At 42.1% G+C, this 12,398-nt stretch overlaps 1 protein-coding gene across 1 annotated transcript; it reads left to right on the top strand.

Moving 5' to 3' along the window:
• tdrd6b (tudor domain containing 6b) lies at window positions 1-10,203 on the top strand. The gene is made up of 3 exons (XM_079573610.1): window positions 1-5,440; window positions 8,215-8,275; window positions 9,935-10,203. Exons 1-2 carry the CDS (start codon window positions 13-15, stop codon window positions 8,232-8,234), a joined length of 5,448 nt encoding a protein of 1,815 aa, XP_079429736.1. The 5' UTR covers window positions 1-12; the 3' UTR covers window positions 8,235-8,275; window positions 9,935-10,203.
• Window positions 10,204-12,398: the final 2,195 nt, after the last annotated feature.

Raw genomic sequence — 12,398 nt, 5'->3', positions numbered from 1 at the left:
CCTGTCTCCAAAATGTGCTCCGTTCCCGGCGTCCCGACTCCCGGCTCCGAAGTCTCCGTCATCGTCACGAGAGTCAATGTGAACCGGAGCTGTGGCCTCGTGGAGCTGTGGGTCAGCATGAGCAACGACATCCAACACGTCTACGCTCAGATGCAGGAGGAGATCCAGCTTCCCAAGAGGAGCTTCTGCGGACCCGAGGGGAAACCCGGAGACCTCTGCCTGGTCAACGTGGACGAAAAATGGCACCGAGCTCGAATCGTTTCCGTGCATGGAGAAAAGTACGAGGTGTTTCTGATCGACCGGGCGCAGCCTCACGGCGTGACCGGCGAAGCGTTGGCGTGGGGGAAAGACGAGTGCTTCATCCTCCCGCCTGAAATCGAGTCCTGCGTGCTGGCCAACGTGCTCTCTGTTGAAAACGACTGGCCCGAGCGAGTGGCCAACTTCCTCAGATCTTTGCCGGGGAAAGAGTTCGAGGGACTGGTCCAGCACGCGCTCATGCCCGATCGGACCATTCTGCTGGATGTCCCGACCATTTCGAAGCACTTGTGTAAAGAAGGGGTGGCGAAAAAGATCCCAGGAAGCGAATTTAAAAATCTGGTGTTAAAATGCCTGAATTTGCCTGAGGAAGATGAACCCATGAGAACAAGCAACCAACCAGAACATGGCGACCACTATTTATACCCTGAGCTCTTGGCCAATACATTCGAGTCAATTACAGTGACGGAAGTGACTGATCAAGGAAAAATATTCTGCGAACTTGTCATCTTTTCCAATGCGATCAAGATCCTAACCGAGAAAATGAATGAAGCTGGGAAAGATAAGTCTGGCATTGATGATTTGCCTCCTCAAAGTATCGGAACGCCATGTGCTGCTAAGGGCGTTGACGGAAAATGGCGGCGTGCTGTTTTAAAGCAACAAATCGCTTCGAACGATGCAGCAGTTGCCGTCTTTTTCGTAGACGAAGGGAAACATGAACTCGTCCAAGCCGCAAATGTGAAACACTTGGAGCGCAGGTTTTTGCAGATGCCTGTCGTCACGTATCGGTGTTGTTTGGACGGAGTAAGGAGAGAGAAGGAATGGACTAAGGATGAAATCGACCACTTGAAATCGCTAACAATGAACCAAAACGTTGTAGCCCGATTCGAACGTCATGTTCTGCCAGAAGATATCTACTCGGTCAGTCTCTACACAACCAATGCGACTTGTATAAACAATTTCTTTATGGAGAAGGATGTAGAAATGAGTGAAGATGCAAAGCAGATGTTCGCACACAAGCTGATTCTAAACGGTGCTACTCATGAAGCGTCTGGTCCGAGCATCTTCCACCAAAACGTAGAGCATCCGTTTACTCCAAACTATGGCTCACACTTGAGTTCATTGGAGATGCCGCTTTGCGATTCGCTAACCGTCGGAGCTAGCGTTGGCGTGAAAATCTCATCAATTGACAGTCCTAGCAAATTCTGGTGTCAGACTTCTCAATGTGACACAAAGCTGGAAGTTCTCATGAAAGATTTGCAAGCTCACTACGCGTCTGTCCACCCAAAACCGCTGGTGGAGTCAATTTGCGTGGCAAGAAATCCCGACAATAACATGTGGTACAGGGCGAAGGTCATTGCGAACCAAGAATCTCCGGATGTTGAAGTGAGATTCATAGATTACGGTCAAACTAAAAAGGTCCCTTTGCGAGAATTGCGTCCGATTGACCCAGCTTTCCTACGTTTAGATGCGCAAGCTTTCCAATGCTCCTTGTTCAACCTCCCTGCCACGGACGTCAACTACACGAGCAAAGAGTTTCACAAGTTCGTGGATTCATGTACGGCTCAAAATGCCGGGCTAAAATGTGTCATAAAGTCGGTCGAGTCTGACGAAGAAGGCCTGCTTCTCAACGTGGTCGATCTGCAAACGCAATCGGAAAGCGCGTCTCAAGTTCTCGCTGAAAAAGTGGCCACTAGACCTAAAACTTACAAGCGGTCAAGTCACAATATTGTGGTGGATTCGAGGGAGAAGATTAGCATAAGCCATACAAAGACAGTGCACAAGTTCTACGGCCAACTTGAGACAAATCTGCCTTTGTTCCAGCGAGTGCAGAGCGATATCGAAAAACTAGTCACCGATTCTGTGCCGTCTGACTGCCCGATTGCGAAAGGCATGTGCATTGCGAGATACAGCGATTCGAACTGGCACAGAGGGCAAGTGTTGGAGATATCACCAGATTTGAAAGTGCATTTTGTTGACATTGGCAAAACACTTGCATTAAATAAATCCGATATCCGACCATTTCCTTGTGAAGCAAACGCAGTAAGAGCCATCCCAATTCTGGCCGTTCGAATGGGGTTGTTCAACATCCCAGAAGAGGTCCCGCAAGAAGTAAATGAATGGTTTGCGGAGAACGTGGTTGGACATACTTTCACAATGCATGTGATGGAAAAAAGACAAAACGGAAGGCTCATGGTTGAACTATATGATGGTTCCAAGAGTCTAAACGCACAAGTAAGAGAGAAGCTTGTTAATATTGGAGTGGAGAACGGGCAACGTTGCAACGGGAAAACAACTCTAGTGTCAAATATGGAAGTTGATATTTGCCAGTCAGAAGTGGCTCAACAAAATGGCTCTCAAAAGTTGGCAACAAGTGGAGGAAATGATGTGGAGGACTGGATATTGGTTGATATTCAGCCACAATATGCAACTGTGGAAAAGGAATCTCAAGAAAAGATCACTGAAACGAACACTGAGCAAACGAATGCTATGGAAGTCGACGCTAGAAAGAAGACCTTGCCAACAAATCCAATTCTAACAACCCCTAAACAAGTTAAAATGTACAAAAAGCCAATTGTATCTTTCAACAAGACCCAGGAGTTGAATTTGACCTCCGTTACATCTCCCGAATACTTCTGGTGCCAATGCAGTAACACGGACGATCTGGATAAAGTAACTGTACTCGCTCAAATTGAGGGCCAAGTTAAGCAAGCCCCTTTTTTCTCTACACGACTAATTTCTGGTGACCCATGCTTGGCGTTGGACGAGAGCGACAACCAGTGGTATCGCGCTCAAGTGATCCAGTTAAATTATAAAACATTTACAGTAGTGTTTATCGACTACGGCAACGAAGAGATTGTTGATTTTAAAGACGTGCGCCCGCTGTCTGACACTTTGCTCGAGTTCGCGCCCCAAGCTTTCCTTTGCACTTTGGACGACATTGACTGTACAAAATACAGATCTACGTTTTTTGATAAATTCTACAACGCTGTGGCGGACAGACCGGTCAAGGTGAAAGTGCTAAGGATGGAGCAAAACTCTGAAGTTCGATTGCCGCAATACACTGTTCAGATTGACGATGTTGCGTTGCATAAACTCTTGACAAAATATAAAATATCGAGCGGTGGGGACGCGTTGAACGAGAGCTTGAATAAAGAAATAAAACCTGTCTGGTTCAGTAATCCGGATGCTCTAGTAAACCAGACGGTGAAGGTGTTCGCTTCTTCAATATCTAGTCCCGGGTACTTTTGGTGTCAGTATAACAACGACCCAGAGTTGGATCGAATCACCAACCTTGCCCAAAAATCCGGTTGGGCCGAAGATCCCCTATTTCCAGAGACTCTTGCACCCGGAAGTCCTTGCTTGGCTTTGTATTCCGCTGACAATGAGTGGTGCAGAGCCCAAGTTATAAGCCGCAAAAAGGACAAGTTTAACGTAGTTTTCGTCGACTACGGAAATGAGGACGATGTACGGATTTTCAACGTGAGACCGATCCCACCGAGTTTGAAGGAAATACAACCTCAAGCGTTTTTATGCTACTTGGAGAACTTCGAGGAGGACGCAGAGAAGTGGACCGACAGACTTTGCGATGCCTTCTTCGATCTGTTGTTGGACAAAATCATCACACTTAAAATATTGGCCGTGGAGCATAATGAGGAGGTCAAAGTCCCGCAGTACACTGTGCAATTTGATTTTGACGTGATGGACTTCTGCAGGCGATATAATCCGCCAAAATGGTCACATTTACCACAAACTAATACCCAGATTACACCTGCTCAAGTTCCTGAAGTGAATGAAAAGAGTACACCTGCTCAAGTTCCTGAAGTGAATGCAAAGAGTACACCTGCTCAAGTTAATGAAGTGAATGAAAAGAGTACACCTGCTCAAGTTTCTGAAGTGAATGCAAAGAGTACACCTGCTCAAGTTCCTGAAGTGAATGCAAAGACACACATGTACAACAAGCCTGAACTGCCCATGAATAAAACGGTGATGGCATACGCTTCGTCCATTTCGGGGCCGGACTACTTTTGGTGCCAGTATCGCGACACAGCCAAGTTGGACAAAATCACCAAACGGGCTCAAAACGAAGGCCAACTCCCATACTGTCGGAATTTCTCCGACGCTCTCGTTCCCGGTAGCCCCTGTCTGGCACTTTTCAGCGACGACAAAGTGTGGTATCGAGCTCAGGTGATAAGCAAAACCCCAGACAAGTTTTCAGTCTTGTTCATCGACTACGGAAACGAAGCGGACATAAAAGTCACAAAAGTTCGACCGTTGTCTATAAAGTTGCAACAAGCTGTGCCCCAAGGATTCCTGTGTTTCCTGGATGGGTTCGATCTCACTAAGGGTGCGTGGGATGATGAGGTTTACGACATTTTCTACAGTCTCTTGGAAGACAACGACCTAAAAGTGACCCCGACTTCTGTTGTGGAAAATCAAGAGCACAAGCTGCCTCAGTTTGTTGTGCAAATTGACTGCGGGGATACGGCAGTCAACGAAGCAATGCAAAAGTACTGGATGCCTTTTGACAATATCGAGGACCTTTCAAGCACCCTAGCTCAGAACATGAATCTATCCAAACAAAAGGCCTTCAAAACGCCAAACGTGTCGCTAAACGGAACAGAAGAAGTCTACGCTACCTGTATCGTCGATCCGAGTTACTTTTGGTGTCAGTTCGCCAACTCCGACGAGCTCGACAAAATTGAAAAGTTTGCTCAAAGCGCCGGGAGATTCCAACCGCGCCCCGAGACTTTAGAGAAAGGAGATTTATGCCTTGCCCTGTTCTCAGAGGACAATATGTGGTACAGGGCGCTGGTCAGTAAGAAAACCGCCGAAACGCTGACTGTGGTTTTCATCGACTATGGAAACGAAACGGAAGTGGCCATAAAGGATACAAGATTCCTTCCACAAAATCTACTTGAAAAGCTTCCTCAAGGGTTTCTGTGCAAGTTGCATGGGTTCGACCAGTCCAAAGGCACGTGGGAGGACAAGGGATGCGACGATTACTTCGAGTTGCTGGTGGATAAAGTTCTGAAAGTGAAAATCATCGCCGTGGAGGATCACCCGGTGTTGGCCTTGCCGCAGTATTCGGTGCAAATCGAGTGCGAAGGAGTTGATGTGAATAAGCTGATGGAAAAGTACTGGAGAGAAGCTGCTGACCAAGAGATGGAGAGTAACGGATCAGGTAATGCATTTTATTATTTAGTAGAGTTGATTAGATTAGTGAAAAAATGTAAAGAAAGGTGTTCTAAAAGAGAGTACTTGAATTATAGACGAAGTCCGAGGCACACTGACTGAAAGCTTAAAGAGACTTGATACAAGTTGGCCATTTTATGCTCACTACTGCCACCTCAGGTCATACGTGTGATTGCACCGTCTATATTAAAGGGATATTTCAGGATTTTTGACATAGGGCCTCATTTCCTAGTTATCCAGGGTGTTGCTGATTTCTAGAGATATTTTTTTTTGTAGTTCATGCAGTTCTTATATTTGAAGAGTTACGTGGTGCTAGGCTAGCCTGCATTGCGGGACAAGAACAGACTGAACAAGCTGGTCAGGAGGGCCAGCTCCGTCCTGGGCTGCCCCCTGGACTCTGTGGAGGAGGTGAGGGACAGGAGGGTGTTAGCCAAGCTCACCTCCATCATGGACAACACCTCCCACCCACTGCACGGGACTGTAGAAGAGCTGTGCAGCTTTCTCAGTGGCAGACTGAGACACCCTCAGTGCAGGACGGAGCGCTACCGCAAAGCCTTCATCCCCACTGCTGTCAGACTCTACAATAAGACTGTGAAGTAACGCCGACTGTAACAAGTGAATTTCTCCTTTGTGAGATTAATAAAGGTTTATCTTATCTTATCTTATCTTATCTTAAAAACAGTCTGACCCGCTCCACAGAGCACCTGAGGCAAATCCCTTATAACACCAGACTAACCATATAAATGTCTGTGTCGATAGAATCATTTTTGGAATATAACTGACCTTGCATCACATGAATGATCGCATTTTGAGGGACTATTTTCTAGCGGATCACTCCGCCGCTGCGTAGCTTATACAACCACGAAGCTGATGCTGCTCAAATATAAGTTATTTTAAATGCAAAATGGTTAAAATTATTCTATTGACACAGCCATTTATATGGTTAGTCTGGTGTTATAAGTGATTTGCCTCAGGTGCTCTGTGGAGCAGGTCAGACTGTTTTTAATGCAGGCTAGCTGATACCATAGAAATGCGCTAGCCCTGCATTAGCCTAGCACCACAAAAAACTCTACAAATATAAAAACTGCTTGAATTACAAAAAAAATATCTCCAGAGTAGTTTAAAATGTTCAGCCATGGGATAGTTTTTGAGTTCCCAGAATCTGTCCTTTAGGCGCCTTTTAGTTCTTCCGATCTAAAAGCTTCCACAAGAGCAGTCAACGCGGTATACGACATGCGTTGAATTGCAGTTTGCAAAATGATGACATGAATGGGTCTTTTAGTGCAGGAGCTCGACGGACAGCGAACAAAGGGGGCTCAGGGAAAACGGCAGTCAGAGCAGGGTCACTCCTGAGGACGTCCCAATTGTTTTTGATGATACATTTTTATTTTTGAGGCTGCTCTATTTCATGGGGCAAAAGATTCTGTTGTTCACCTTAGTTCTCGCTGAAGGGGAAGTGTCTGCGGTCGCATCATTGCCCTCCTCTGCCTCTAAAGCCCTTTATATCTGAACCACTGGCCTAGGCTATTTTTTGTGACAGTCTATCAGGTCCTAACATTTCCTCCTCACTGAAACAGAGAAAGAGATGAAGAGGCTCAAGCAAAGCAAGTTGGTCTTCAGGGTCATGGGGAAAAGAGCAGCAGATGCCCCGCCTCAGGTTGACGGCAAAAAAGCGAGAGTGAATCATGAAGAAGACAGGGAGAGAGAAAGTGCAGGTAGTGTCCATGGCAGTGGCTCAGTAAAGTTTCTTTCAAAGTTTGCTTTGTTCTTTGTGCGTGACTGAGGGCACGCACAAAGACCAGACAGGAACGCATCAACTCGTCTAAGCTCAGGCAAGAACGGATCTCAGTATGGAAAATCGGTGGCCTGTTCCTTTTTAAAGATAATAGTTTTAAAAATAATACAAAAATTGACATTTTCATTTCATATTTTTGTATTTATCTAGGACACAAACTGGATTTTTAATAGTCTATCACTGAGATGAGCAAGCGTTTTAAAAAGTGGAAAACCTGCTTGAATTCACTGTAATAATGGATGACATTGATATTTTATTATGTGATATTCGTCGCGTCATTGTTGGGGGCACACGACTCGTCACCCAAAGCTTCAGGGGGAACACGGCTCCAAAAAGTTTGGGAACCACTGGCCTAGGCTATTATCAGGTCGTAACATTTCCTCCTCACTGAAACAGAGAAAGAGATGAAGAGGCTCAAGCAAAGCAAGTTGGTCTTCAGGGTCACGGGGAAAAGAGCAGCAGATGCCCCGCCTCAGGTTGACGGCAAAAAAGCGAGAGTGAATCATGAAGAAGACAGGGAGAGAGAAAGTGCAGGTAGTGTCCATGGCAGTGGCTCAGTAAAGTGTCTTTCAAAGTTTGCTTTGTTCTGGCTTTGACAAACCTGGGTTTGGAACATACTCAACGTCTAGTCGTTAGTAGTCCTGGTTTTGTCCTAGTTTCATTCAGTCCGGTCTTGTGTATATAGTCCTGGTTTAGTCCAAGTCTCACTCAGTCCAGGTCTAGACAAGAATTTTGTCATTTGTTTTGAAATAACAGTTTTAAATAAAGCTTTATATTAAAGATGAAGTGTATATTTTTATCTGAGAGTGAGTTAGCGTGAGAGGTGAGGGTTGATGAAGCTGTTAGACAGTAAAGGATGAGATGAAAGTGTGTTTGATAACTTAAAATACGTGAAATTAAATAATTCCTGGGCGAGGACTCCCAGACTACGGCCCTGGTTGTTGATTTGATTTGCTTTGATTTTACAGGAAGCTGCCAGGACCTTTGAAGAGAGACGGTTACAAAAGATCCAAGTCCAACAATTTCAAGGTAAGTCTTTAGCCTTTTACATTTTTTTCATTTGCTATTGTAATAACTGAATGTATTAATCTCAGCACATTTGAAAGACATTTGCACTTTTGTTATAATACTATATTCGCCTTATAGTCAGGGACCCAAACTCTCAAAACTGGGTTGAACCTGACATGGTCTGATATATGTTTTATTTGTGTTTTTTCTGTTAACTTTGACCCTAAGGACCAATAATCGGAGGGTCTGCTCTGCTGGAAATATCGCGAAAAAAAATGGTGGCCATTTTAGTGTATGCACCCTGCATTTTTATCAGAAAAATGTGAAAAACGACTTTTTTCCCTCAAATCCTCAGTGGGTTGAGTAGGCTGTCAATAAATGCATTCCAGATACACAGAACACATGTGCTGAGAACATCCACTGAAAAAATCGCTCTTAAAACACATTTCTACACATTTTTGCATCAATTTAATGAAGAAGAAGAAGAGGAAGAAGAGGAAGAAGAGGAAGAAGAACGTTTTCTCACTTTTTTCCCACAATATTTTTATCTTTACTTTATCAACTATTCCACCCAGTTATGGCATCAGTCAATATGCCATTATTTTAAACAGACTGTAGACACATTCCACAGAAAAAATGATCAAAATCCGACCAAAATCATTGGATCTGTGATGATTTAAAGACCAATAAGTGATCAACAGACTCAGAACCTCAGAACTGTCAAAAGTCACTTTTGACACTGGTCCATATTTTGATTTAGGCCATTTTCAGCCCATTAGATAATGATTTACACCAATGTATTTGGTATCATTGGAAAGAAGACATTGTCATGTGTCATTTGAGGCCAAAGGTACTACCCTGTAACAATTACCGTGGTAACCAACAGGATTTTGATCATTTTTTCTGTGGAATGTGTCTACAGTTGATGCAAAAATGTGTAGAAATGTGTTTTAAGAGCGATTTTTTCAGTGGATGTTCTCAGCACATGTGTTCTGTGTATCTGGAATGCATTTATTGACAGCCTACTCAACCCACTGAGGATTTGAGGGAAAAAAGTCATTTTTCACATTTTTCTGATAAAAATGCAGGGTGCATACACTAAAATGGCCACAATTTTTTCTCTCGATATTTCCAGCAGAGCAGACCCTCCGATTATTGGTCCTTAGGGTCAAAGTTAACAGAAAAAACACAAATAAAACATATAGCAGACCATGTCAGGTTCAACCCAATTTAAAGAGCTTTTGAGAGTTTGGGTCCCTGACTATTAGCAACAAGTCTGATTGTAAAAGTACTATAGTTAGTATTTGTAGTTGTAGCCTTGGTAGCAGTAGACTTGTAGGCAAATTTAGTCCTGTAGAAGCAAATAGGCCAGAAGTCCGAAAAGGTCATAGGTGAAATGGTAAGTTTGTTGGTGTATTTATCTAATTTCCAGACCAGTATGACTTCGACAGGTTTCCACGGGGCCTTAAGTCATTAAATTGTCAAAATCAAGGCCTTAAACTTAATTAAAAAGCAGTCAATTAGATTCAATCTTTCATTAAATTTCAATATCTTGAAAAATTATGACCTTGCTCAACAATTTCTACTGTATAAGTTCACCAGAAATACCAAAATTATGTTGTTGTTTTTTGCTCATATGCTTCACTACTGTACACATTGTTTTCCTGTTCAATCTTTCAGGTCTGCAGACTGAAGAATGACCACATGGAGGAGACCAGAAGCAAACACTTTATTTTGTTTTCTATATTTTACTACTGACACGAACAAGGAAATTCTAAAGAACTTTTCAATTTATATAAAGTTAAAACTCCCTCTATAGACTGTAAATGCTGCTAATGAAGTGTTAGAGGGTAGGAGCTGCTGTAATGTTTTTTGTTGTTGTGCTCATTAAAGTATTGTTCACTTTCCACACATTATTTTAAAGATTAAATATATGTTCTGCTAATACATATTAAGCTCTTAACTCCCGCCTGAACTGAGAGGATCTTTGTCCTCACGTCATCAGATTTTTTTTCCATAATTTTTTTGTTGAGTATTTATTCAACTCATTTTTGTAATTTTTTTGTCAAATTTTTATCACATTTTTGTAATTTTTTTGTCACATTTTTGTCATTTTTTTCGTCAATTTTTTTGTCAATTTCTTGTGACATTTTTGTGACATTTTTACCACTTTTTCATACATTTTTTTCGTCACTTTTTTGTCAATGTTTTCTCACTTTTGAGTCACATTTCCATCATTGTTTTTGTCTCAGTTTTGTTGCTATTTTCACAGCTTTTTTCCAGAAGCTTTTGGACTGGGGTCAAGCCAAACTGGAGAAAATGTGCTCGGTTCACGTGGGAGTTAAGGGGTTAACCGTGTTGTGATATATGAATAAACAAACCTATCTTTACAATTGTGTTACAAAGTCCAATCCATGTGCTGAAAGAATATACCTGTACGTGCATAATAATGTCATATTTTGTAGATTTGTCTGGTACAGTGCTGTCTTAAATAGTTTAAAGTCCCAATTTGCACCTTAAAGGAACAGGCCAGCGTTTTTTCATACTGAGATCTGTTCATACCTGAGCTTAGACGAGTTGATCCGTACCTGTCTGGTCTTTGTGCCAGTGGAAGAGCTTGATCGCTTCTAACTTCACCCCCGTTTGGAGCTATAGGAGTATACTGGGAGAGGGAAATGCTAACAACATCATTGGTCGTTTTGCATAACTGAGGGCACGCACAAAGACCAGACAGGTACACATCAACTCATCTAAGCTCAGGTAAGAACATATCTCAGTATGGAAAAACGCTGGCCTGTTCCTTTAATGATTCTTGTTTCAGTCGAAGTTGGAGTCGAGTTTTTTAGACTTTCAGCCCTGGTTCACATTCACAGTAAACCTACTTATTAACAAAGGTGGGTGGAGTAGCAAAAACATTGAAGTAAAAAAGTTAAAAATATATGAAAGTGAGTAGCTTCTTCTAGCAGTAATCCAACAAAAATAAAACATTGCGGAAAATTCACATATTTAAAAGTAACTCAACATAAATAAGGGAAACAATTACTTGAGCTTCACAGTGGGAAGAGTATTGGCTATCCTTACATTTAGCATATATATATATCAGGAGTAGGCAAGTTTGCTCAGTCGGGGGCCAATTTTTGTGCATAATACAGTATATGACCTCATTTGGTGTTCTATAATTGACAGTATTTTTCATATTTTTCCAGCACTTAACCCCTTTAGCGAACACATTTTCTCCAGTTCGATCTTTCCCAAAACTTAAAAGCTTCTTGGAAAAAAATGAATCAAAAGATCGACAAAAACTAGCGACAAACGCAACAAAAAAGTGAACACGACGCAGCGGCAACCTGAGGAAAAATCGTAGATCAGTTTTGACGGTCTTAGCTTTCAAATGAAGCGTTACTCCTATAGGCTGTGAGCTCCAGTTGAGAGGCTTTTTAGATCTGGGTAAAGGAAAACTGGAGAAAATGTGCTCGGTTAAGGCAGGGGTTAAGAGGTTAAACTCTACAACGGTAAAAGTACCTCTGATTTGTATGAAGTTATTTCTCAAAATCATCTTGAGGGCCAAAGGTTCCATGCTGGAGGGCCGGATTTGGCCCCCGGGCCTGACGTTGCCTACCCCTGATATATATAGTACCACTAACATTACAATATTAGGAGATAAAAGTTTTTTTTGCAAATACAGCACAAAACAAAAATGCTTAGTAACTTTAAAATGGGTGGAAGTTCAGCTTTAGTGATGTTTTTTTCTAATTTATCTGTATTTTAGGCTTGTTTTGTTCCTACTTTTTGATATTTTAACCTCTTAACCCCCACCTGAACCAAGCACATTTCGACTATAACCAAATCTAAAAGCTTCATTAGAAAAGCGGCAAAAAGTGATAAAAAGTGACAAAAAAGTGATTAAAAAAATCAACAAAATTGTGACAAAACGTGATTAAAAAACTGACAAAAAAATCAACAAAAATGTGAAAAATTGTGATTTTAAAAAGTGACAAAAAAAGTTATAAAAAAAATCAACAAAATTGAGACAAAAAAGTGATTAAAAAATGACAAAAAGTGATTTAAAAAAGTGACAAAGTGAGGAAAAGTGATAAAAAATCTCATGAAAAATGCAACAATAAAGCTATGAAACAAAATGTCA

Source organism: Gobius niger (assembly GCF_951799975.1).
Source record: "Gobius niger genome assembly, chromosome: 16".
NCBI classification, from domain to species: Eukaryota; Metazoa; Chordata; class Actinopteri; order Gobiiformes; family Gobiidae; genus Gobius; species Gobius niger.
This window is presented reverse-complemented; position numbering and strand designations above follow the sequence as displayed.